Here is a 24,404-nt window from a genome sequence, read left to right as displayed (position 1 = left end):
GCTGTAGGTGTCTATGTGCATTGAATCCCCTCAGACCAGTGAGCAGTGCTTACCTCTTTTTGGTTATAGGGGACTTGGCCTCCTACCAGTAGCGTCTCTTGCACTTAAAATGGATAAATCAACCAAACCCAGATTGTCCCATGAAGAAAAAGGACTGTCAGCTCAGACAAAATAATAAATACAAATAGAGAAAAATACGTTTAATAAGTTTTGCAAAAATTCAACTTACTTGGTAAGCCTTGCGATTTGCCACTGCAGTTTCATGTAAGCACCATCAGAAGCAAACCATGTAACGTCTGAAATTCTAGCACTGTCTATGTCCTGTTTCCAGCAGCATGGCTTCAAGTAGCAGTTTGCTGCTGTTCTCAATGTAAGGCTGGTATAACCATGACGATAAATAGACCATCATCAGATCCTGGTCAGCAGAATGAGCAATTTCTTGTACAATTGTCTGCTTGAGTTGTAGTTCCTTCTTGTACATTTCAGAGAGCTTCAGAGAAACCTCATCTGAAATGGATTGAAAACCTAAGCACATGGACCAGAACATCTCAGCAATTCTCTAAAAGTTACATTATGCTTGTGATATGTTGATCATTAAAAAACCTCCTACCTTACATAAACTATTCCCCATATTCAGACATCTTGTTTCTTACAGCATTAATAATGTTTGTACAGTAGAATATAAAACGCTGAACAATTTCCTCAGCTTTGGATGTATTTTATACACTTGTGATTTTGACATGACTCCCCTTTTAATTCTAGAATAAGCAGTGGTATTGCTTCTCAGGACCAACTGTAAAATTATCAATTATATCTATTCTTCCAAATAACTGAAATTTTATATCAAAATTTTGTAATGCTTCTGAAATATAAGCTTCACATTTTAGAGCCACTGTTGATTTTAGCTAATCTAAAGGATGCCCTCATATGCTGTCAGGCACTTTAGCAATGCATGATCACCAGAGTATTACCAATAGTGAAGAACAACAGTAAAGCAAAACAACAGGCCAAAACTGAAGTGTGCAATGTAAAAACGAATATTGTTACTAGTTATGTTAGTAATTCTGGTAGAGGGGATAAAAATATATCTATGTAATAATCTTTAATTGTTTGACTTTCTTAAAATAACCACATAAATTATTTTTAAAGACAGACTGACCTTGTGTTTCCACTTAGGCTGACCTATCACTGCCTTCAGGAGGATTTAGTCTCTCATGGAGCAGAGAGCATCATTACATGATTCAGTCACAATGAGTGTTTTGACAGCAGTTGTCTTTGGCATCTCACCCTTCTAAGCTGGCAGAAACTAATACATGAGGTCCCTGCTAACTTGTGGCAGTGAAGTAAGAAGCAGGGCGGCACAAAGGTATGACTTTCACTCCACAAGGGCGGCAGCTGGTTCGCATGTATCAGGCTTCTCTTGAATTCAAAGAGTTTTAAAGCTGAGTAATACCAGTTGGGAGGCAGTACCTTTTGCCATCAAGTGAAAGCTAAAAAGACTGATAGTAACAGTAGATAGTAACTGCTCATTTCTTTACTTGCCTTGACTGACATAGAGATCAGAGGTACTTTTCTTTGGCTGTCTGAGAATTAACTCGTTCTTTGCATTCAAGGATTTCATTTCAGTGTTAAGTAACAAGTCAAGACAGCTAAGCCTATGGCTTAACACTACCAAGTTGCAAATATGTCTCTGCCTACAAAGGATGTGGCTGTTGCAGCTTGGACTCTGTCAGCTGCTGACAAGCTTAGTTTTATGCTGCAATTGCTGCATGTCAGACAACGCTTAGCAATTCATACAAGCAGCCATCAGCAGTCACCATACGCCAAGTGGTGCATTCATGTGTTTATTGATTAGTCAGTTATGAAGGAGACAGATACACTCTCTCTCTACAGCAAGACATCCAGATAAAAGGGTTTATTTTTCAGTCCTAAATTAGATGACATCAATGACACAATTAGCTAAGATAGTAAATATTTCACTTACAGAAGTACGGTGTGGGCCATGTATGAAAGAAAGGTGCCGTGCAATTCCCAGCTCCATGGTGGAATGTTTCCAAGTCACAGATTGCTTTAGCAGTCGAAGAAAGCTTTTCCATTTTCAGTTGTATTTTTGTCTGAAAATGATGAATGTGTAATGTTAATGAACATCTCAGGAACATTAGGCTACTATAATCTTAAAACATTTTTTTTAAAACACACTATTTCTGTTAGTCTTAACATTTCTCACTTTTTTTAACTCCAGCCAGAAATCAACGCTGTAGTTTACATAAAGATTTAATATGAACTACCCTAAAATTTTGAACACTGCAGATATGACTTACTGACTCTGATTTTGCATAATTCTTTTGTTTCCCCCATGTAGAAATGTATTAAAGCCCTCTCTCATTTTTTCACCCCTCTCTGTGTTTTTCCTTTAGCAATTTAATACTGGGGAAATACATCGGACTATGAACAAGTGTGGCACAAGCCTAACAAACACATGCTTTCTTACATTATCATGTCAAGATGATTTAAATTTGACTTCAAAAGATCAGCAGCAGGTGAGAAAAGCAGCTCATGCTACTGCTGACAATATATCTAGGCTGATTTAAAAGCTTGCTTAGAAAAACAGGTCATTCCCTCCACTTCCTTCATGTTCACCTGACTTTGTGCATTACTGATGGGGACTAATATTTACAACAAAATGGAGCTTGCAGGCAGTATCTTTTAAGTCAACAAGCTAAAATACAGACAGTTCAATAAACTCGTAAATTGTACAAACTTGTAACGAATGAAGAATAAAGTATGTCTGTAGTAGCTATGTTTAGTATCCAATCTAACACTGGCTGCTTAGACTCCTATTATGCAGTAGTAATAAAAAATTGCATCACCACACTTGGTAGTCTGAATACAAACTACCTCAAGGAAAAAAAAAAAAAACACAACCAAATTACCGTTACTTTTTCCCACAGAACAAAATTTGAGGAAAACCTAGCTGCTTTCTTGCTTATTCTAAATACTGGATTGATATCCTGTCTATATAAAAAAAATAGCTCTATCGTCATTTTAATGGGCCTCCACTTTGGCAGAAGGCTGTAAAAGTTATTTTTAATAAGAATTTTGAATTACAGTATCAATATTCTTTTTGCTTCCCGTCAAACTGACAGGTGACATTAATTCCTAGTAATGTATCCAGAAAAAAGGTGGGTTACAAAAATAATTCTTAGTCTACTCTCTAGAGAAGGAGTTCTGCACAGAAAAAATCAACTAAAAAATGTAACTGCATTATGACAGATCAAAGATAGCTGCAAGGATATGATGGCAGGTAATGCACTGCTTAATGCTTTGTTGCTTATTTTGTTCTAAACAGAGGGAATATTCAGGGTGAGAAAACAGAAAACAGGTGCGGTTTTAGAATACATTTTTGTACAACTTGTTTTCAGAAGATCATTTTATAAAGGGAGGATTAGAATTATAAGCAAAGGCAGATGTAAAACCAACTTTCAAATTTACTAATCAAGCAAATAAATGGTACACGCTAGATTCATAACCATTTAGCTCTGAAGCTAAAAATTATGAATAAAAATCCAAGTTTTCTGTTTACAACAAATACTCGAGGACATTTCCTTATGTCATACTTGAATGCACTTGGAATTGACACATATTGACTAAGATTGAAAAATGAGCATTACCATATGCTTTAACGTCTCAAGTAATTCTGCACAGCAATTGTCCAGTTCTTCATTGTACTTTGGAGTTGGCTTCTCAGATCCTGTGTCGCTGTTAGCACATGCTAGCTCCAGTCTGTAGTCTTGAAATCTAAAATAGAAACGTAAGGCAGAGTAAACTGCATATAGGTTTACTCGAGCTGCGCAGACTTAAAATCCACGTGGTCTGATCCTACAAAATCTCTCTCTCATAGGCTGTTCATGAGAATTCCTACATAAAAACAGTAAGAGACATAGCTAGCCATGTGAGCAACTGCGGCTAGTACCATAACCTTCAGAGGAACATAGAATTACTCTACCTGAGAGCACATGCTTGAAAAAAACAGTTGCAGGTGTTAAGGTAACACCTTTTCCCACTTTACCTTGCCCCTGTGTTGGAGATTATTCTCTCATAATTGACAAGGTATGACCAGGCTTCAGCTGTTCCAGCTGACAATCTGGTGCCTCACCACAAACTCACCTTCATGCACAGCTTAAGCTAAGATGTTTAACTGTGAACCCAGAGCAGCTAATGTGCAGACACCTACCCTGTCTTGCTGACTTTCCCACAGTAGTTGTAAACTTTAGACAGCGGAGAGGGAGTTGCTACAGAGCGAAAGCAACATCTGACACCATTACAGCAAAACATTCCTGAACTTGGACCTGTCAAAACCCTGTCATACAAATGCTGGTCAGCTGTCAGGACTCTGGAGAAGTTTCTTCTCAAAACCCTGTTAGTTACAGGTTTTTCTTTACAGCATGAAGGTCATAGCTCTACCAAAGCGGGTTTTTGGTTTGTTTCTTTTTTTTTAAATCATCGCTGTTACAACTTTTTTTTTGTCGTCTATATAATTTACTGATTCTTTCTTAAAACTGCTGAACTTTTGACTTGAGTGAAATTTGGTAATACTGGCTTCAGTGTAAATATGCAAGAGAGTAAGGGAACTCACATGGGCTGAGATCTATAGGATTAGATTCTAACTTTGTGACTTATGTAAGTATTTTAAATATCCACTATGCTTGACTGTATAATAAATGCCTTCCATTTCTTGCAAACCTCATTACTTATGAGTTTTTTTAATCTTTATAAGACATTTATTATTTGAATGAAAATAGTTTATGTAACCAAAAAGTGCAACTGCTGAGTTTTGATCTAAGAGCTAGCTTATCCACCCTGGTATGTTCTTTCCCCCATTTACAAAAATAACTTTCTAGTGAAGAAAACAGATTAATTTCTCAATATAGGCAATCTTTGTGCTGTATTTACTTGTATGTATTAGCATACTTACTGCTCACTGATCTTCATGTTGACTATTTTGTTTGCTGTAGTAAATCCATTATCATTCAGTTTCTCCCATTTCATCATTAAATTATGCCAGTCTGCTGCATTATCTTTAATTTTTCTTGCACTGACAGATAAAACAGGTCTTCTTGGAGTACCATCAGCAGGACTTTTTGCTGTTTGAGAAAATAAAGACATTCAAGCCATTTAAAGCATGTGGAAACAAATCAGTGTGCTGTCCAGGGGCAGTTTGTGTGAATGATTTCCTTGCTTTACCACTGAACATGGATTAAAGTAAAACGGAATTTACATTAACTCTTCAGTCAAGAAATCTAATTCCTCATCTATCAGCCTTATTACTACTTACAAGAAAATCATGTTATTAAAAAAATGCAAGCATGTTCTGAGATGTGATGTTTCAACATGGACAGCAGTGGCTCTGCAGTACTGGCCAATCTATCAGCCTTCTGCCAACGCACAACGGTCAAATCCTAACACAGCGTGTGACGGTAAGAAATCCTGGCGATGTGCAGTGCTCCTGCCATGAACATCTGAACCAATTCACATCTACACATGAGCTTTAAGTGTCTGGGAGAAAGCTGGGTCCTACCGAAGACAGCGGGCGCTTTCCCCCTGCCCCTAAAGCCCCCCATTTCACCATGCATCCTCAGAGGAGCGCACAGCAAGGGGATCCTGCCGTGCACTACCCCACTTACACCGAGCATTGCCTTCACACCTCAGGGCCTGCCCAGCCAGCGAGGCCCGGAGCTCAGGAATGATGCCCGTTGCTCTGCCCACGCATTTGCTCGTTTTAACTTTTTTTTTTTCCCCAGAGACGCTGGAAAGTGGTCACAAGCGTGAAGTCCCGGCACATGGCAAGGCACGGGTGTCACTCGCCTCTCCCGGGGGCACGAGCGAGGTGCTGGCACCTTCCGCACCCACATCCCTAACACGCCGGCGGGCTGGCAGGGCACAACAGGCACCTTATCAACGTATTTAGGAAAAGCCAGGGCCCAGCCTCTGGCTGCTCCCCGCTGCCCCAGGCCCGGCCCTGCCCCCGCCGCTCCTCGTTCCCACCCAGGGGCCGCAGCCGGCCCCAGGGCCTGGCCGGTGATGCCGCCGCCCGGCGGGACGACGGCCATCGCACCCCCGGCCAGCCGCCCTCCTCCCTCCCTCCTCCCTCCCTCCCTCACTCACTCACCCGCCATGGCGGCGCCCCGCCGCCCCGCGGAAGTGCGCTCACGTCCGGCCCCGCCCAGGCCCGGCCCCGCCGAGCGGCGCAGGCAGCCGGGGCCGCCGCTGCCGCCGCTGCCTCGGGGCCTGGGAGGCGCCGCGCTCCTTCCCTCCACCCCCCGCCGGCAGCCATGGCCGACCCGCGCTCCTGAGGAGGTGAGTGGAGCTGCGTCTCCGCGGAGGCGGGTGGGAGCCGCCTGAGGGTCTGCCCCGGCGCTCGCCCCCCTGTCCGGCCGCCGCAAGCGGGGCCTGCTGCGGCCGCCTGTTGCGGCCGGGCTGAGCTGGGCCGGCTCTCCCGCCCGTCTCCTGGAGGCTCGCCTTCGGGGAGCCCTGGTGCGAGGGCGCGCTGTGCCGTTTGGGGAGGGCGGCGGGGTCCGGCGGGGAGCGAGGCGGCCGTTACGCGCCCGCGGAGCGGTTGGACGAGCTTCGCCGCCCCCCGCCCCGGCCCGGCGTGGGCTCTGGGTCTGGATCTGTGTGGTAAATCCGCCGTAAGCCGAGGTAAAGCCAGCGGGGAAGCCAGGCGGCGTATTCTTCCTCCCCTGGTAGGGGCTGCAGCTCCCTAAGTGCTATGAGGAAAGAATGGTTTAAAATATTTGCCAGAACATAGAAATACCTTTAAGGAAGGAAGACTTCCTAGAGAAACTGGGTATCCCAAAACTGTCAGCGTGAGTAAAGCCTAGTTTCCCTGCCCCCCTTGGCGTACCTGCATGTGCAAGAGGCCCCAGGTGCTCCTTTTTCTGTCCTATCTGCCTCTGTCACCTATGTTTGTTGTTTTGTTTTCTTTTCTTTTCTTTCAAAAGAACCTTATCTTGGCCAGAAATGCAGCATTTCATGAGTCCCGTAAAGCGATGTGTGTGTTAATCACGTAATTGCGACCTGTGTGCTGGCTGGTCCTCTGTCTTCAAACGGGACGCGTGAAGGCAGAGCTCCTGGTTTCAGGAGGCTGTGAATTTGTGTTCTGCCTTCTGTTTGGCAGCCGTTTGCTGTGAAAAGCTCTGGACATGTGGCAGTCGAGTAGTCTTCTCCTTAGGCTAAAAATGTGAGAAGTATTAGAAAATAAAACCACTTTTTGTTTTAATTGGCAGGATCTAGCTGAGATCAGAGACTTGTGTTTAGCTGTGGTCATGTATATCAGTTTGTCCATATTCTGAAGAGCTTAAATTTAAGTTTTTATGCCAAAGAATAGAAAAGCAGAGCTGTTGCCCATCTTGTACAGACAGGACACTTGGACTCAGAGAAACGCAGTGACTGCTTTAGCCTCCTGCAGTCAATCTGCAGCATACCCTGGCACTGAACCTTTAACTGCTGCCTATCTGTTTAGCTATGGGATTATCTCTTGCTTTAGTTGCCTCTGTTAGGCAGCATTTAGCCTTATTCTTGTTTCTGAGACCAGAGAAAATTAAAAGAAGGCTGCTTTTCAAAACATGGCCTTGAATGCAGTGTTTAAAAGCTTGTTGTGAACTTTGTGAGTTGAGAAGGAGGAAGGACTCTCTTTGCTGACTTTTTGGTATGCAACATAATGTTTTTCTCTACTTTATCTCTGCTGCAGGACAGCTGCTTAGCACAAGCTGATTTGCCCTGTACGGCTGTTATGTGCTTCAGAATAACTGTGGCTGACACAGTGAACATGTGCGTGCAATTCCAACATCTCTCTGAGAAAATAGATTATATCCACTGCTTGCCTTTGATTCATTAAGTAGGAAAAACATAACAAATAATCCTAAAGCTGTTAATAAAGAGACTACATGTGATACACAGATGTGATTAGGGGGATGTGGAAGACTTTAGGCTCAAAAGCAGAGAATTGTGGTGTTGCGCCGAGTTTTTGATATATAGGCCACATTGCAGTTCTCTAGTCCCTTGTATGTTTGTTTTGTGTAGATAAAATTACTTAATTAGCAGTATTTTTAGTAAAGTGATGATTTGAGCTTTCAGTTACTTGTTTTCACACAAGCAGTGCCAGTGTTTTGTTAGTCTGTAAGTCTCAAGATTAAACTAATTTGAGTATGATGGCAAGAAATTACAGTTTATTTGTACATTTTTTGATGGTACAGAGTGAATGGGTTATAGAGAACAAAACAATTTCATTTCTTTAAAACTTTGCTGTCAAAGAGTATTGAAATAAGATTGTATATAAATTTTATGAAGAATGAGAACCCTAACTTGACAGCAGGGTGTTTTTTTTAATTTAGCTTAGTATATGACAAGTAATAATTCCTCCTAGTGTTTTCTGTGGGGGAAAAACTCTTATCAAATTGTCCCTTTTTTCTCTTTTTAAATTGAGTATAAACTTACAAAACATGCATCAGGTTGCAAGTAAGATTGTTGTAGGGGAAAGAGTAATAGTCCTTTTCTGGATAATACGTATTTCCATAATTCCATAGTTTGTAATGAATAACTATGTTCTTAACAGTTTAGTTGAGCTGGAAATGAGTGATGGAAGCTGAGAGAGAATGAATTTTGAGGACTTGTAAGGTCCTTCAGCAACTGGGGAGCGTGAGATGGCTCCTGCTACAAGAGCAGCTTCGGAGAATGACAGATGTGAATTGTAAAGGAGGGACAAAAGGGACTGAAAACCCAAAATATATGAAATTCATGAGGCAGTAGCTGGGGAGTAATAGAAGTTGAGATTAGACAAAGGAAGATTTGTATATATGAGACTCAAGACGAAGACTGGATTTTATTTTATTAGAAAAAAGAAAGAAAGAAAAAGACCAGCAGCTAGTAAAATTACTAAACTGGCAAAGCAGCATGCTCAGAACAGTAAACAAGTGACTTTAGCAGTGGGTTCTCTTTTTATTTAGTTGACTGTAGACAGAAGATAGTAAATGCTGAAGGAAAGGGCAGGAGACTTAAAATATAGGTTAGGAAATAGATGGTGTGTGAAAATATTGTAAAAGAATGGTGATGCGCTGTTAACTGAGTAAACAACTCTGAAAGGAACTCAATTCAAAAATAGTTGGGACACATTAATCAGTTAATCCTTGTGATATTTTATGGAATAGGTGACACGACAGGTAGTAAATACTAGAGAAGAATGGAATTACTTGCTAAGTTCTAGCAAGCAGGAAAATTTACCGCAATTAAGAATATCCGGTGACTGCTGGTAGCTTATTTAGTGGCAGATTTTGTAACACAGATAAAATATGGGTCCAGTAACCAATCTTTATTCCTGTGGTCTTGTCTAACATGAGCTTGATTGGGTAATGTCATGCAAGTAATCCCTTTGGATTTAGTGGAATTGTGTGTTGACAGCAAGTGTTGCAGGGCCTAAAGCCAGCATGCTGAATCCTCTTGCACAATAACTGAAATAGTTTGAAAATTGAGGCATCAGAGCTTTTGACAGTAATGGAGATACTAAATCAAAGCAGCTGTATTTTTTTCTGATTTTGTTGATATACACTGTAAGCAATGTGTGAAGCTGCCAAACAAATACCATTTTCTGTTCATAGAAAAATAAAAACTAGGCATGATAGGACATATTGTGCAAATCGCAGTAGGAACACTTTACAGGATAATTTTGAGCATTTAGAAGTGTTTCTAACTTCAGTTGGCATATTTCTGTTTTTTGTTTCTCTAAGGAAGTTGTAACTCTGCTGAAGCTGGAGAAAATCTTCAATGTTACAGGCTTAAACAACTGTTAATCAGACTTGCTCATGGCAAAACAAAATTCAAGAAGCGAAGGGGTTTTTTCCTTTTCCGTGTTCCAAAGTGATCCATGAAGAGAATAGCTACTGCTGCAAAATGTTCTTGTCAAGGCTGTCACGCCATGATGATTTAATTAAATTTTAAAAATATTTTAATGTACCTCGTGGTCATATCAGCTTTTTCTGAAGATCCCAGTGTGTTATTACTATGATGAGCTCTGACTACATTTTATTCTTGAAGGCTGCAGAGTCTTTGTTTCCGTTATTCGAAAGATACCAGAGTTGTCCCTGAAGTATATTTACAGTGCTGCTCATCAGCATGAAATTATTTGTGTAACCATAAAGGAAAACACGGGCCTATGGTACTTACTTTCTGTTTGCTCCTTATCTTTTGAAATTCAGTTGCTACATGGATATTTTCCTCTATCTGAAACTAGGATTTCTTTCATTTTTGTGTTGCCCCTTTCTTCCCACACTGTTCCTATTTTTCATTTGCTATTTGATTATATAGCACACGTAGCTCTAACGGAATTGTTTCTCAACTGTGTTTTTCTTGGGGTGCAGGGCATTGAGGAGTTGAACATAAATACTAGTTTGACACGTTGATCTTATAGCACTGTCTAACAGTGGCTGTGGCATGCTCTCAGCACTGAGGGAGTTGAGGTTTGGCTATGGCGTGCTCTCAGCACTGAGAGGGTTGAGTTTGCAGATAGATAAATACACTGCCTGGACTGGTCAGTGTCAGAGCCTTTACGGTTCTTTCGCTAGCCAGATGAGAAGAAATACTGCATTTGGACTCAACTTTGACCAGCTCACAGCTGCAAGAGCAAGTGGTTGTCTCATATTTAGTGGTTACCGTACATCCCTGTCTGAGCCTAAGAAATATGCTTATTGTTAAGAAAAAGGTGCTTCTAAGAATAACTTTTTCATTCATTAGAAGAGTTTAACTTGCTTTTTCCTAATACAAAACAAAACCTTAGAATTTCCACATTCCTGCTTCCTAAATGGTGGCTTTCTGTTAGACCGTTTACCCTTTCAAAAGAAGTTAATGACGTGTCTTTTCCTTTTGTTTTTCAGATTTCCTTATGTGGTCAAGTAGATGTGTTTATTTCAGTCTTAAGGTTGCTGATGCCAGTGCTTGCTATGGCATCTGTGGCTTCACCGGTTATATTTAAGGAGTTTTGTCCCTTATATTATCTTCTCAATGCCATTCCTACAAAGGTCCAAAAAGGCTTCCGCTCTATTCTGGTGTACCTCACAGCACTTGATACCAATGGAGACTACATTGCTGTGGGGAGCAGCATTGGAATGCTGTATCTCTACTGCAGACATTTGAACCAGATGAAAAAATACAATTTTGAGGTAAATACTAACTTTTAATCTTGTCTCTTCTGATGAAGCTGAGTTGCTCAGAATTGAGATGCTGTTTCTCGCTCATTAACTTTGTGAGTTTTATGTATGGTTTATTTCCACAGGGGAAGTGTGAGTCTATTACTTTTGTAAAGCTGTTGAGTTGTTTCGATGATCTAGTTGCTGTTGGGACAGCCTCAGGTCGGGTGGCAGTTTTTCAGCTTGTGTCTTCATTACCTGGAAGAAACAAACAGGTAAATCGTTGCATTTGGCTAATCTTCTGTGAGGTTTAGTATGGTGAATCCTAGTACAGTATTATCGTGATTCTTTATAATAGTGAAAACCAGAGAATTTTGCCCGATGAAATATCTGTGAATATGTTTTAGGCTTCATATGTTAAGCTTATAAAAGCAATAATCTTAAAGCATGCTTTTCATTACAAAAGATATATTTAAGATTTGATTGCTTTTGAGAAATTCCTCATTTGTAATAACTGGCTGAGCTATTTGGTGGTGGATTTTTTGATTGTTTGTTTAATTTTTTTGTGCTAAATGAAGATTAGAATGACCGGCACTTTTGTACTTGATGTCAAATTTATCAGTCAGAGTCGCTGAATAGGCTTTGTGTCTTCATTTTCTATTCCCCTCATTCTTGTATTACTTTGGTATTGTTTCACAGCTTCGGAGATTTGATGTTGCTGGTATCCACAAAAGTAGCATTACAGCTTTAGCTTGGAGTCCCAATGGAATGAAATTATTCTCTGGAGATGACAAAGGGAAGATTGTCTACTCTGCCCTAGACGTAGACCAGGTGAGGATTTATTATAGAGACCTTAATTCCAATTTACAATTTTCTGAGAGAATGCCTATGTGTTTGGCTATGGCGTGCTCTCAGCACTGAGAGGTTTAGCAGTTAGTTAATGACTTAGTATCGTGTGTTTAGTTGGACTGCTTTATCAGTGTGTGTACACTTGGCCAGATGTGTGCACATCCAGCAAGAAAAACACTGGATATCCTTCACAACTGCCTTACCTTTTTTAGAAATTCATATATGAAAAAAAGTGGTGATCCTTCTCATTTTATCAGGTTTCTGTCTGAAATAACTATCTTCAGCTTTCAGCCAGTACTTTCTCCTCTGTTTGGAAAAGGTAGTTCTGAATGATGTCATGTTGCTTTTTCACTATGTTGAAGTACTTCTTTTCAGAATTGTTCAGCATCTCAGTCTAGAGTGTAGAACAAAAGTAATATTTGGGTTCTACTGGGTGACTAGCATGTTACCAATAACTGAATTTTTTCTAATGTCTTGTTGATTAGTACAGACCCGGGACGTCAACAAAGTAAGTGCTAACTTGGACTTCTGTGTGGGAGAAAAGTTTAAAACAGCAGCCATCCCGATTTACCGATGTCTGTCCCTCATTTGGTTTGACAGAAAGTTTTGACATCTCTAAACGTAACGATTGTGTGAGCATTGTATAACCTGGCAATGGAGAAGGAGGAAGAAAATGTGTCTTGGAGTTTCTGTTGATTTCATGTGAAATACGTTAGCTAATATTCTGTGAGAAATTGTATTTCACAGTGTGCCACTGTGGTACACACAATCAAACTCCCCTCTTGTCTGCATAAAGGAGTTCCGCATTCATTAAGTGAACTTCATGCAACAGTAGTTCAAAAGCTTTTGTTTGTTTTCTCTTTCTTTGGCTTATTAATTTGTTTGAAGTGTTAGTTATTACCTTAGATTTTTAGAAAGGTTGACTGTTGTTAATTGCATGTATCTTTAAAAAGGGTATTTGCAACTCCAGCCTTGTATTGGAAGAGCCATCTTCAATTGTCCAGTTGGATTACAACCAGAAAGTGCTGCTTGTCTCTACTTTACAACGGACTCTACTTTTTTACACAGAAGAGAAATCTGTCAAGCAAGTTGGAACACAGCCCAGAAAAAAGTAACCCTCATAGAATCTTGATGCCGGCACATCTATTAATTCTAGCTTTTCAGAGTGGATTACAAAAAGAGTGATCTAAGCAGTGAAATTACTACAGTGCAGCAGCCTGCTCATAAAAAGTTAGCTGCAGTGGCTGTGTGTGCTCAAACATGAAATGACAATTCTGCCTACTTAGAAAGTACATAGTTGCAAATATGTTGCGATCCTATTTTCAGGGTACTATTATGCAAAAATATTTAAGATGTTTTCTCGTTGTTTAAACTGAAATCACTGCCAAGCTTCCTCTGCGGTACCTCTTGGTTTACTGTGACTTGGTGTGAGCAAGCACTGTAATCAGGCCCATCTAATGGGTGATGTAATAGCTGATGCGAAAAGCACGTCAGCATCCCAAGTTTTCTTATACACTGAAATGATTTGAAAGGGAAAATGTATAGCAAGCACTTAAAGTTGACTTGAAGGCTAGGAACTTTTTCTATGACCTTCTGGCATCTTCTGTGTGTAATATCTCTCGGATATGAGGGAGGAGGGAACCTCTTAGAACAACGTGACTGACAATATCTGGAAGTAGAGGAAATTGACTCCAAAAGAAGGTTTATAATGTATCTTTCAGGGATGTGAATAGTAAGAGAAATACCAAGGACCATCAAGTACCGAGGGCTTTTCTTGGGTGATAGTAATGGTGGTTTTATGCATGAGCGATTAAGATTTTAACAGTTGAGGTCTATTCCTTGCTGCTTGCAAGCAGAGGTTGTTAGTTTCCTAGCATTAGTTTGTATTGGTTTGCTTGGTTTTTATAGTAGGATCTTTCTCAGATGGACCAAGAGTACTCTGAAGGCTATGAAGCTTATTAGGAGAAGTCATTTGACTTGCCTGATAGATTTAGTGTCTGACATCTAAAGCTGAGTGAAAACTCGTTATTTGGAAGCGCTGTTCTTGTCTTGCTGTACTTCAGACATTTAACTGAATATTTTAATCAAAGAACAAAACTTTTATTTTTCATAATTTGCAGTTGTAAATTTGTGCCATTAATTTTAAAAATTGTTTCCAAGTTGAGTATATAGCTTTTAAAAGACATTCTTCTTTTGCATTTTAGCACTGGCAAATTTGGAGCATGTTTTATACCTGGCCTATGTAAACAGAGTGACCTGACGCTATTTGCTGCCAGACCTGGACTTCGTCTCTGGAAGTCTGATGTTCACGGAACTGTTCAGGCCACATTCATATTGAAAGATGTATTTGCTGGAGGAATAAAAACTTTTGAACTGTATCCTCGTTTGGAACCACCTGACAGAGGAAGTTACAGCTCCCCAGAGAAACACCTTGGGCTTGTTTCATGTTTTTTTCGAGAAGGATGGGTGCTGACCTGGAATGAATACAGCATCTACTTACTAGACACTGTGAACCAGGTAGATAAATCTTGTGGGTGCATGTTTTGTTTCTTACTTGTTTTTGTTCATGCTATGACATGAGATTCTCTTTGGGTTGACCATTACACTTCTATGTTTTAAATCCATATTTAAACCTAACATAGAAAACTTTATTCTCTCCCTCTTCGAGTTGTCATTGCATTGGTATACTCACAAACTACCTCAATATATTATCTCTAAAAGTTAAATTTATTTAAAGCTTTCAGTCCAGGTGTTAACATTGTAATCAATTCTGATACTTAGCAAAGCATATGTAGATATAAAATCTAGTAATTAATGCAAAAATAAGTTTTAGGCCTATAAAATGTACATGGAACTATTTATTCTTTCCCTTCTACTACTGTTAGTGTCTGCAAAAAAACAAGTATTGGATTTTATTTGCTATAGGGTGAGCTGTTAGCTGTTTTGTTGTTTTAAAGCGTATGAAAGTGAACACAAGCTACTGTGGCTCTCTTCTGCCACCAAATTGTATATTGTTTAGGTTGTTGTTATATTGTTCCTGCTAGTTTGGCCGGAGAAATTGAAGAGATCTATGGAATTAAAATTAGTGTAAGAATGAGCTACGTCGTGATTAAAGGGTACTTTCCAGTTTCTTTTTTCTTTTTGGTAAGATAAAATCTGTATTCTGTAACTGTATATGTTGATTAAATTCCAGTGAACACTTTTGTTAAGAGCACCATGTTGTCCAAACCGTGTGTTAATCTGATGCAAATTATTTCTCTCTGTGTTGACTCTTTATAGGCTTTGATTGGTGGCTTGGAAGGATATGGTGATATTGTGTCTGTGTCCTGTACGAACAATGAGATTTTTCTCTTAAAGGGAGATAGAGACATAATAAGAATTTCAAGTAGACCTGAAGGACTGTCATCAATAGGTTTGTACAGATTAGAAAACTATAGTATGTACCTCATGGAACGTGGTGCCTATCGTACTTTTTTAATATTAAAAAAAACCAACCCCAAAAAAACAAAAAACAAAACCCAACCAACTCAGAACAAACCAAACTCCAACAAAAACCTTCAGGTTATTGTGAAAACCTGCCAGATTCTGTAGAGTTACTTACCGGTTTCTACAGATTGTATTTAGAGATCAAATTTATCTGCTCATATGAGCTTCTCTTTTGGCTGCAGTGAGAATGGGGACATTAAGAAATTAATTATGGTTCCCTTTTTCTGAGAGTGGATCAGTGTTATCCTTGCCAGGCATCTCTAATCTGTGCATTTGCGACCTTATTCTAAACCGTAATTCTGAAGCAATCTGGATTCCTGATCGCAGCTATCTCTTCACTGATCAGTCTCAATTATCTGGGCTGGAGATAGCTGAATATGTTGATTCTGTGCCACCTGTCACCACCCACACTTCAGAGGAATTCGCAACCTTCCCAGCAATGAAAAAGAACTGGCAAAAACCCCAAAGAATACTCACTAAAATTCCAAAAAGAATTTGAGAGGTTTTTTTATTTCTTGTTGCCATCTGAGTTCAGAATCTGTGTTACTAGAACTCTCTAAAAGGGATTAATAATACTTCTTTGATGGCGGTGCTGGCTGATTTCATAATCATAAAGATTGTGAACACTGTTATCCAGCATATTACACTCACAGTGTTTATGTGTTTAAAATACTCCACCTTAGCTTTGTATTAGCAAAATGCTAGTAAATATGCTATGAAGTCTTACTGAATGCTAGAGAATTTAATTTTCTTATAACTGCATATTAGCAATAGCTTTAGTCATTTAAGCAGTTCTTCATTCACAAACTTCTAAGGGGTGTTTATTATTTTAATCTTAACTTCTGAGTATAGTTTGAAAGGAGCCTTCTTAAAGTGTATTTTCTTTTAGTTACCACAGTGGTTTGTGTGATAAATTTTCCTTGGTTTGTTTCAAGATGCTGAATGTTTGAATGAAGAAGTTGAAGATACAGGGTAGCGCTTCAGTGCATGATACAGTCGGGTCTTCCAAGCAGAAGACCTGTTCTGTTCTTCATACTTAAACGTAAATTCAGAATTTTGCTAATAGAAGTTTGATACAGGCTTTGGGGGATTGATTTTACTGAAATGATTTAATACAGATTTGCTTACAGGAAGTTTACATTGTGTGTGTGCATATGTATCTTTGAAATGTCGCAAATTTAGAATATTTTTCCATTGCATAAAGCTTCTTTTCTTTCAATACTGTCCAAGACCTATGCCCTTACTTACTTGTTGCACTAGTATTTATACTTTTCTTTTTCTTTTGGTCACTTTCAGATGTGAATTCAAAATTGCCGAATCCTTTAACAGATACGAGTCCTAAATTGCTGACCCCGTTATCAGTAGTTGCATCTGTACCATCTAGCCCTTCAGTGGAAACAAATAAAAAAACGGTTACTTCCCCTCCAGTTATTGGTGATAAAAATGACTCTTATTCTTTAGTGAAAGATGATCTGGAAACTCCGACGCTATCGGAGAAAAGTTTTGATAGAGTGGGAGACTTGAGCAATGAAACAAGGAAAAGGGGCTGCTCTATAGTAAGCGAATCAAGAAGCAGGAGCAGTTCAGTAAATTCTGTGGACAGTGGCTCTAGCTTTATGATGTGCACAGATCAACTTTCAGAAGCTCAGAGAGAAGGTCAACTTTCTTCACAACGGTTCAGCACAATCAGCTCTGAAGATTTTGATCAAGAGCTCATTGTAAAGCCAATTAAAGTGAAAAAGAAAAAAAAGAAGAAACAAGGTAAGTCTAGCAGAACTGTCCCTGCTGCTGTGTGTTACTAGAACATGACACTTCTGATCTTTCACACAAGAGAGTGTGTCTGTTTGACAGGTTTTGTTTATGTTGTATTGAGTGTCACTTTAGATATTTGGGTGGTTGTGCTGGGCCACTTATGTTTAAGATGAAAGCCTGTTTTGAGAGTGATAAACCGATTAAATATTTTTAGATTTATTTGTTTTATTCTTTCAACTTTTTTTGCTTTATGTAAACATGCTTAAGATTCTAATGTATGGGTTAATGGTAACATACAGTGGACTCACTTCCAGTTTTATGTTGGAATTGGGTAATATCTGTTAATCCTATTTAGAATATTTGGCAGTGTCTTATCCGTGCTTTTTAGTTTCTTAAAATAGTGTGAGTACTTGATTATTTTAATTGTTTACTATATTGGTGTTACAACTTTTAAAATGTTTTGCATTTAAGACTTTTTTGGCTTTCTATGTATTATTTAGCGTTGAAGTTGGAAAAAAAACTATGTCAAAACTTAGATTTAACTTTATTCTTCCCCCAATGATAAAAATATTTTTTTCTTACTTTGCATCAAAATTTAATAGATTTTATTAATATTATTTCCTCCTTTTTTTGTTTTGTTTTGTGAAAACAGAAAGTGGGACCAGGAAAAACCACAGCTCTCTGGAAGGAACACCAATTTATGAGCGTCAGCTTTCTGGTGATAGTCCACATTCGTTGAATGCAGACTCCTTTTCCATGACTTCCAGCCTAATGAGTGGCAGCATTGATCATTTGAGTACTGGATCTCCAGATCAGGAAAGCATGTTCAGTGTGGAGTCCCATACGATCTTGCAAGAAGATAATGGTTCGGAAACTTTCAGCGTCCTACAGTCTCCTGAGTCTGTGACTGTACTAATTAATGAAGAAAATGGAGATATGGTTGATTTACAGAAACTTCCAAACAGTGACAGTGGCATGGGTACTTCAACTACTGTAGATACTTTGACATCTGTCTCTCCTCTAATCCTCACAGAAGACTTGACAAGCAGTGTTGACGGCGAATATAATGGCAGTGTGGTTTCTGCAAGCAATGAATGCTGTCTTGGAAAGCTGAGCCAAGAGGAGGAGCAGGATTTTCCTACTTTGTGTAAAATAGATGAAAATTTAGATAAAATGAAGCTGCAGGATACTGAAAAATCTTTTGAAGAGCCAGACCTTACCGACCAAATGTTTTTGGAATGTGATGGTGTACTTCAGACATCACTGACACCAAAGGAAAGTGATGAAGCTGGTAGGGAAGACCAACAGCAGCTCTCTCTAATACACAGCGCTCTGTCAGATCCTTCTGCGCTCCACTTTGACAGCTCTAACGATGTTTATTCAGATAACACTTCCATTTCTGGGTGGAATTTTGAAAGTGCAATCAAAGCTAAATCTAGTACTAGCACTGCTGAATGGGTAACAGACACTCATGAAAGCAAGACTGAGAAATCTGCCTCAAGTGATGAAGAGGATATTTATGGACATGGATTACCGTATTCATCCTCGGAGACCAGCATGCCTGAAGTTGGTGCTGGTCCTGGTTCCCAGGATGTCACCAAGATAAGCGTAGATGAAATGGTGCTGTTAAAATCTGATCAGGTATATGCTTTCAATTTAGTTAAAATACATAATTTCAGTATTTCAAAAGAAACATTCATGAATTTGCTATCCTTTACTTCTTTAGGAAAGCAATTTTTTTCTCACTTGATTTGAGTAAACAAGTAAAGCATAAAGCCAAACAGTGATATGTGTTGTAACTCTTATGAAATGTGACGTATCCAATTTCAGAATGGTTGATGTGTATTTAGAATGTGAAGAAGCTGCACTGGCTGTATTATTCTTAGCTCAACAACAATGCTGTCATAAACCCATCCATTAAAGACTGAACAGTAAAACCAAGTCATGCTCAAAGGCTGCTCCTTGTTTGGGTCTCCAGTAGCCCAAATTCTGCATGATCTGAAGTTCCAGCTTCAGCTGAATTCATGGGAATTAATGCTGATTATCTCACGTGGCTGGCCCCTGGTCAAAGATCGTATTACCTGTAAATACTCAGAACAAGTAGTAGCCTTTTTTTGTGCCCTAGACAGCAGTTAGTACTATTTAAAATGTTGAAATTTTTCCTTTTTCTGTTATCCCTCTTTCCTTCATTGTTGTTTTGTGGATGAACGTTTCCAGAAATAGTAATTCTCATATAGACTGTAGAAAAGAAGTACTAAACTGAATTGTAAAATCTGCAAAATTACCAAAATCACTGGGAGTTTTAGCAGAGGTCTTAAGAAGGAAATACAGTTCTTCTGGGTTGGGGGGTTTGTTTCTTTCTAAATCTGTAAGAGTCTTGTATTGAGATCAACCAAATACTTGTTGGTAAAGGTTGAGTTCTAGGTTGATTGTGTCCTGTCTAGTAACAAATGCAGCCTAAAGTGTAGAAGACTTTTGGTTTCAGGTTGTGATACTCTTACACTCTGGAATGTTTAGAAAAGCTCCACAGATGCTTACATTATAGGTCACGTATGCAGTGCTTGAGTTCATGCAAGCTGTCAAAATTTAAGATAGCAGTCTGTAAAGCAGTCTGAAATAAAAAAATTTCTGCAATATATGGCTCCTGTACCTTACAGAGAGTACTGGAGTCGGATATTTAGCTGTCCCTGCACTCCAGCTATCTTGTTCCCTTTTCTCATCACTCCAGAGACAATAAATAATTTCCCGGGCTGCAGACATTTTATGTATTGCTTTTTGCATCTGCCATTTACTTTAAGTATGTGCTCTTCAATTAACAAGAGAAGATTTTCCACTTTTTTGGAGGCAGATGACAGCGTGGAGGGGATTTTTTTTTTTACTAAAACTTTTGTTCTAGCCACCTTACTTCACAGTATGTAGTGTCTTAGCGAACACTGGCAGGTGTAGCTTTATTTTGCACATTTGTTCATTGACAAAGGTACTGAAGAACTGTACGTTTAGCCTTTTTTTACTCCAAACGTGGAGCTGCTGTGCTATATAGCCCCTTTCTCCAGCCGTTTGAAGGCACCTGACGCTGTTCTGCCTCTAGTTTGCAGAGAGCTGGATGGGTTACTCCGGCCCTGGCTACGGCATCCTGAGCCTGGCGGTCTCGGAGAAGTACGCCTGGTGCCTGGACTGCCGCGGCGGCCTGTACTGCAGCGCCCTGCCCGCCGCGGGGCTGCGCTGGCAGCGCTTCGAAGACGGCGTCCAGCAGGTGGCGGTGTCGCCCTCAGGTCGGTTGGCGTCGCCGCGCGGCGCCCCCTCCGCCGGCCGCCGGCGTGGGCAGGCCCGGGCGGCTGCTTGGCCTCCTGGTGGTTTGGTAACGGCTGTGGTTGGCGTAGGGGAAACCTGACGTTTTGCTGGGGCCGTAGACACCGTACGTGTAACTTCGGCAGGCAGTTAGTTGGTTTTGGTTTTTTTTGTTTTTTTTTTTAATACCGCACTCGCAGAAACTTAGTTGGTTGGGGCTTGTTTCATGTAAAAGTGGTGCGTGTTGGTGGGGTTTTTAGGTTTGTTTTTTTGGGGAGGTGTTGTTGTTGGGTGTTTTGTTTCTTTGTTTGGTTTTTTTGTCTGTTTGTTTCTTCGTGGTTTTTTTGTTGTTGTTGTTTGTGTTTTGGTTTGGTTTTTTTTCCAAAGAAGGCCATACTGAGCCATATGATGACATCTTCACTACCTCCGCCTGCCATGCTCTGGTTGACGTGGCTGTCTTTCTAACAGGTTCATGTTGCATTTTGGGAAGTTTTCAACATGCGGTTGCCTGATTAAAGTGAACTTCAGAAGTAGCAGTTCAGTGGTAGGCGGAGGTGAATGAACAGGTTCCTGTCTATACAAAACCGTGGGTTTTGAGACAGAACTGCTTGTGATCCCCAATTTTAAAATTCTTTTTGTTTAAATGTAGAATTGGTTTTGTGTATGGGTTTGTTGTTTTGTTTTTGTTTTTTAAAATACTATGGAGAAAAAAGCTTTTAATTTGTGATACATTTGCATATGAGTTTGTTCTCAATGTTTGGGAATGAGGATTATGTTGAACGAAAATTGAACAGGCTTTGGTTATAAAATTGCATCACTTTTGGCCTTCCAGATTGTTCCAGGACTGATGTGAAAATACAAGTTTCTCAAACACGTTCTTTACTTGAGACATTCTCAAGTCTCCTGCCTTGCCACTGCATTTCTTCCCATGTCATCTCTAGAAGCACATGTCAATCTGTCCTTCTCTCTGTAGGGGAAAATTTGCTATCTAGTTTAAGAAGAAAGGTTCTATTTGATCTGTGGCTGAGCTTTGTTATGGCAAAAAAGTTTAGGAGTGGCTGTACTAGGTGAGATCATAGATTCATCCAACTCAGTATCTTGTCCTTAAGAGTGGTCAAAAGCAGGTACCAGCAGAAAAGTAAAAGGAACGTACAACGTTTGCCCTTGGTGGTTTCAGGCTGCAATTGGTGGTGGCTCAGAGGGCAAAAGGTTGTTTCTCTGCATTTATTATCGCTCAGTTCCAGGAACTCAGTCAGTTTTTCATTGAATCCATGCGAATTTCTAGCATCCACAGTTTCCTGTGGATGTATTAATTCAAGAGCATGTTAACCACAAACGCCAAAATGGAATCAAATACCACTTTGTAGAATTATTCAAAGGAAGGTAATATGACATTGTACTGCTCTGGTACGAACCCGCATGGATGCCAATCAGCAGTTAGGTTTGAATTCTATTTGGGTTTCTTTTTCTGAGCTATCCTTGCTAATTCGAGTGAGGGAAAAAGTTCCTAAGATGGATTTGTGCAGTTGCATTTCTGAGTTCTGTCTGCTTGCAATGTGCTACACAACGAGCAGGTACTAGCACTGCTCACTACAGTGTGGGCAGCATACCTGTTGAGGTGATGTCAGTCATGACTGCTCCACGAAAGTTATGATTTACTACTAGTATTCATAAAAGGTGAAAGGACTAGAAGTAACCCCTTTTCCTTTATGTACTGAGGATGTACCAAACTAGTACAGAAGTGAGGCGTGAACTTCAGTCTCCTCTTAATAGTAGGCTTATTTGGCCCTGGCATGGAACTTGTTTTATTTGTTAGTTTTTGATGTATAACTAAGAAGTGACTTGCATTTGAACATTTAAAAATCTCACATGCTCTAATGGTAAATGCATTTCAGAAGCTGGCCGCTGTTCTGGGCTTGCTTTTTAAAAATAATTGCAAGTGTTTTTAAATCTTGCATTTTTAATACTACTGGTTTGCCTTTCCCCTCACATTAGTTTAGGTGTAGGTAGGACAAGTTAGTTGAGTGTTAAAGTAATTGCTAAGTGATACTATGTTCTCTCTTAACTCCTGGTACAGGGGCTCTTCTCTGGAAGATTGAACAGAAGACTAACAAAGCATTTGCTTGTGGAAAAGTAACTATAAAAGGAAAACGCCACTGGTATGAGGCTTTACCACAGGCTGTGTTTGTAGCTTTAAGTGATGACACTGCCTGGATTATCAGAACAAATGGAGATCTGTATCTGCAAACAGGTACCTGAATTAATTGTAGGCTCTTTAATTTTTTTCTGGGCTAAGATTACTAGAGTTCAAGTCTATGAATGATCACAATTTGTTTTAAACTTTTATCCACACACAGGGCATAGGGGAACCTTTTTATCTTGAGAAATTGTTAGAAACAGTTGTGAGGTTCTGTGTAATTAGGAGACTGGAAAAAACAGTTCATGGCCACTGAATTTTTTTGTGCCAAGTGGAGTACATACGGTGCAGAGAATTTATGACATGGGAAGGATATGGGATGGATGCAGATAAATGGAAGAGGATTGCAGAAAATACTAAAATAATGTCCTTGCCTTGAAAATGGTGTGGTGCACTGAGGCAACTGAGCCTTAAGTGGTTTTTGTTGTGTTTTTTTTTTTTTTTTTCTTGCTTTAAGGGTTTTAGCAAAGTTTTAACAAGGACTTTGAAAGGCAATGGATAGTGTGTGGCTGTTGAGAAGAAATTCAGGTAGCAGGGGCAGAGTAGGCAAAAGTAGAAGCTATATATTTTGAAAAGCACAGATCTATTGGAGGTAAGAGTTACCACTTGATAATGAAAGGAAAGTATTCTGGGACAGAAGATCATAAAGTGCTTTGGAAGTATAGACAAGTGGGATGTATTTCATATGATAGAGAAAGTAAAGCCAGCAGAGGAGTGGAACGGGCTGGGGAGCAGCAGTCTTTACAGCTGCCTTCTCAGTGGCTGCAAATGAGGCAAGAATCAGAAAAAGGGGTAGTGCAGTCCAACTTCGAAGTTGTGGCCTTAGTTTTGTCTGCTTCTGTGAACAGAAGAGGATGCATTTGTAAGGTGTTACAAAAAGAATATTCTGGCTAAATATGAGGAGCTAGGATGAAGGATGGAGCTCCAAGTTTTAGAGTTGAGCGAGAAGAGTATCAAGGACTCTTGAACATGTGGGCTTTGTGCAGAGAGCTGAGTTGGTAAGGAAGAATTACAATGATGAAAGAATTACTGGAGAAGTAAAAGGAGGACTGGGTAAGGGGGAAACAGTAAGACACACTAAAGCAAGACAACATTTCAGGGTGGCTATCAGAATTCTTGTTTATCTTCCATTCAGTTCTGGTACTCTCCTAATTCCTCTTGCAGATTTAATTGCTGTAGCACAGCATAGAAATTCTTCATGATTAAGAAAACAGTTTAAATACATAGCATTGTTTCAAAGATACTCTACTCTTAAATTATTTTCTTTTAATTAAGTTTACTAGTCACAGAGAAATCAAGTGGCCTGCCCAAGGTCACATGCATATTGCCCACAAGCATGGATAATGGTGACAGAGTGAACTTTTGATGCCAATCACACAAGGCTCTGAAGGTTTGAATTGATACTCTTCTTCCCTGTAAGAGATTGGTTTGAGTACAACACCTTACGTCCTGCTGTTCTTAGGTTTCTAAATTTGATGCCATAAAAAAATCCTCAGTATATCTGTCTTGCTAATGTGAGGCAACCAGTGATAGCTGTTTCTCCAGGATCTTTTTGTTCCCTCCATTGTCCTCTCTGAATTCTGTAACAAAAGCATGTGCTCAGAGGTTTATAAATGAGGATTCTTCATGTTATTTCAGAATATTATACAGATGAG

At 39.7% G+C, this 24,404-nt stretch overlaps 2 protein-coding genes across 5 annotated transcripts in view; one reads left to right on the top strand and one right to left on the bottom strand.

Annotated features, from left to right (window-relative positions):
• Positions 1 to 244: 244 nt before the first annotated feature.
• CINP (cyclin dependent kinase 2 interacting protein) lies at positions 245 to 6,189 on the bottom strand. Its single transcript, XM_086463325.1, has 5 exons — positions 6,170 to 6,189; positions 4,976 to 5,144; positions 3,672 to 3,798; positions 1,985 to 2,114; positions 245 to 507 (listed from the first exon to the last, which is right to left on the bottom strand). Exons 1-5 carry the CDS (start codon positions 6,174 to 6,176, stop codon positions 305 to 307), a joined length of 636 nt encoding a protein of 211 aa, XP_086319451.1. The 5' UTR covers positions 6,177 to 6,189; the 3' UTR covers positions 245 to 304.
• Positions 6,190 to 10,976: 4,787 nt separating this feature from the next.
• Positions 10,977 to 24,404, top strand: part of TECPR2 (tectonin beta-propeller repeat containing 2) — a 40,037-nt gene continuing 26,609 nt past the window's right edge. Inside the window, exons 1-10 of one of the 4 annotated variants that reach the window (XM_086461990.1) lie at positions 10,977 to 11,210; positions 11,324 to 11,452; positions 11,877 to 12,008; positions 12,980 to 13,137; positions 14,231 to 14,543; positions 15,306 to 15,438; positions 16,809 to 17,273; positions 17,917 to 18,905; positions 20,353 to 20,536; positions 22,630 to 22,803. In XM_086461990.1, the coding sequence (XP_086318116.1) occupies positions 10,977 to 11,210; positions 11,324 to 11,452; positions 11,877 to 12,008; positions 12,980 to 13,137; positions 14,231 to 14,543; positions 15,306 to 15,438; positions 16,809 to 17,273; positions 17,917 to 18,905; positions 20,353 to 20,536; positions 22,630 to 22,803 (2,911 nt within the window). Of the gene's footprint in view, positions 11,211 to 11,323; positions 11,453 to 11,876; positions 12,009 to 12,979; positions 13,138 to 14,230; positions 14,544 to 15,305; positions 15,439 to 16,802; positions 17,274 to 17,916; positions 18,906 to 20,352; positions 20,537 to 22,629; positions 22,804 to 24,404 lie in introns of all 4 variants that reach the window. The other 3 variants (XM_086461991.1, XM_086461993.1, XM_086461992.1) reach the window with 3 other exon arrangements.

Source organism: Leptosomus discolor, chromosome 3 (genome assembly GCF_034619465.1).
Source record: "Leptosomus discolor isolate bLepDis1 chromosome 3, bLepDis1.hap2, whole genome shotgun sequence".
Classification (NCBI taxonomy): Eukaryota; Metazoa; Chordata; class Aves; order Leptosomiformes; family Leptosomidae; genus Leptosomus; species Leptosomus discolor.
The sequence above is the reverse complement of the archived record's forward strand: the minus strand, read 5'-3'. Positions and strand labels throughout refer to the sequence as shown.

Excerpts from the sequence above, each read along its gene's own strand:
- CINP (XM_086463325.1), bottom strand. Across the intron at positions 2,115-3,671 it reads TTGAGACGTTAAAGCATATG|ACAAAAATACAACTGAAAAT; the intron begins GTAATGCTCATT and ends CATCATTTTCAG. Across the intron at positions 508-1,984 it reads ATGGCCCACACCGTACTTCT|ATGAGGTTTCTCTGAAGCTC; the intron begins GTAAGTGAAATA and ends AATCCATTTCAG.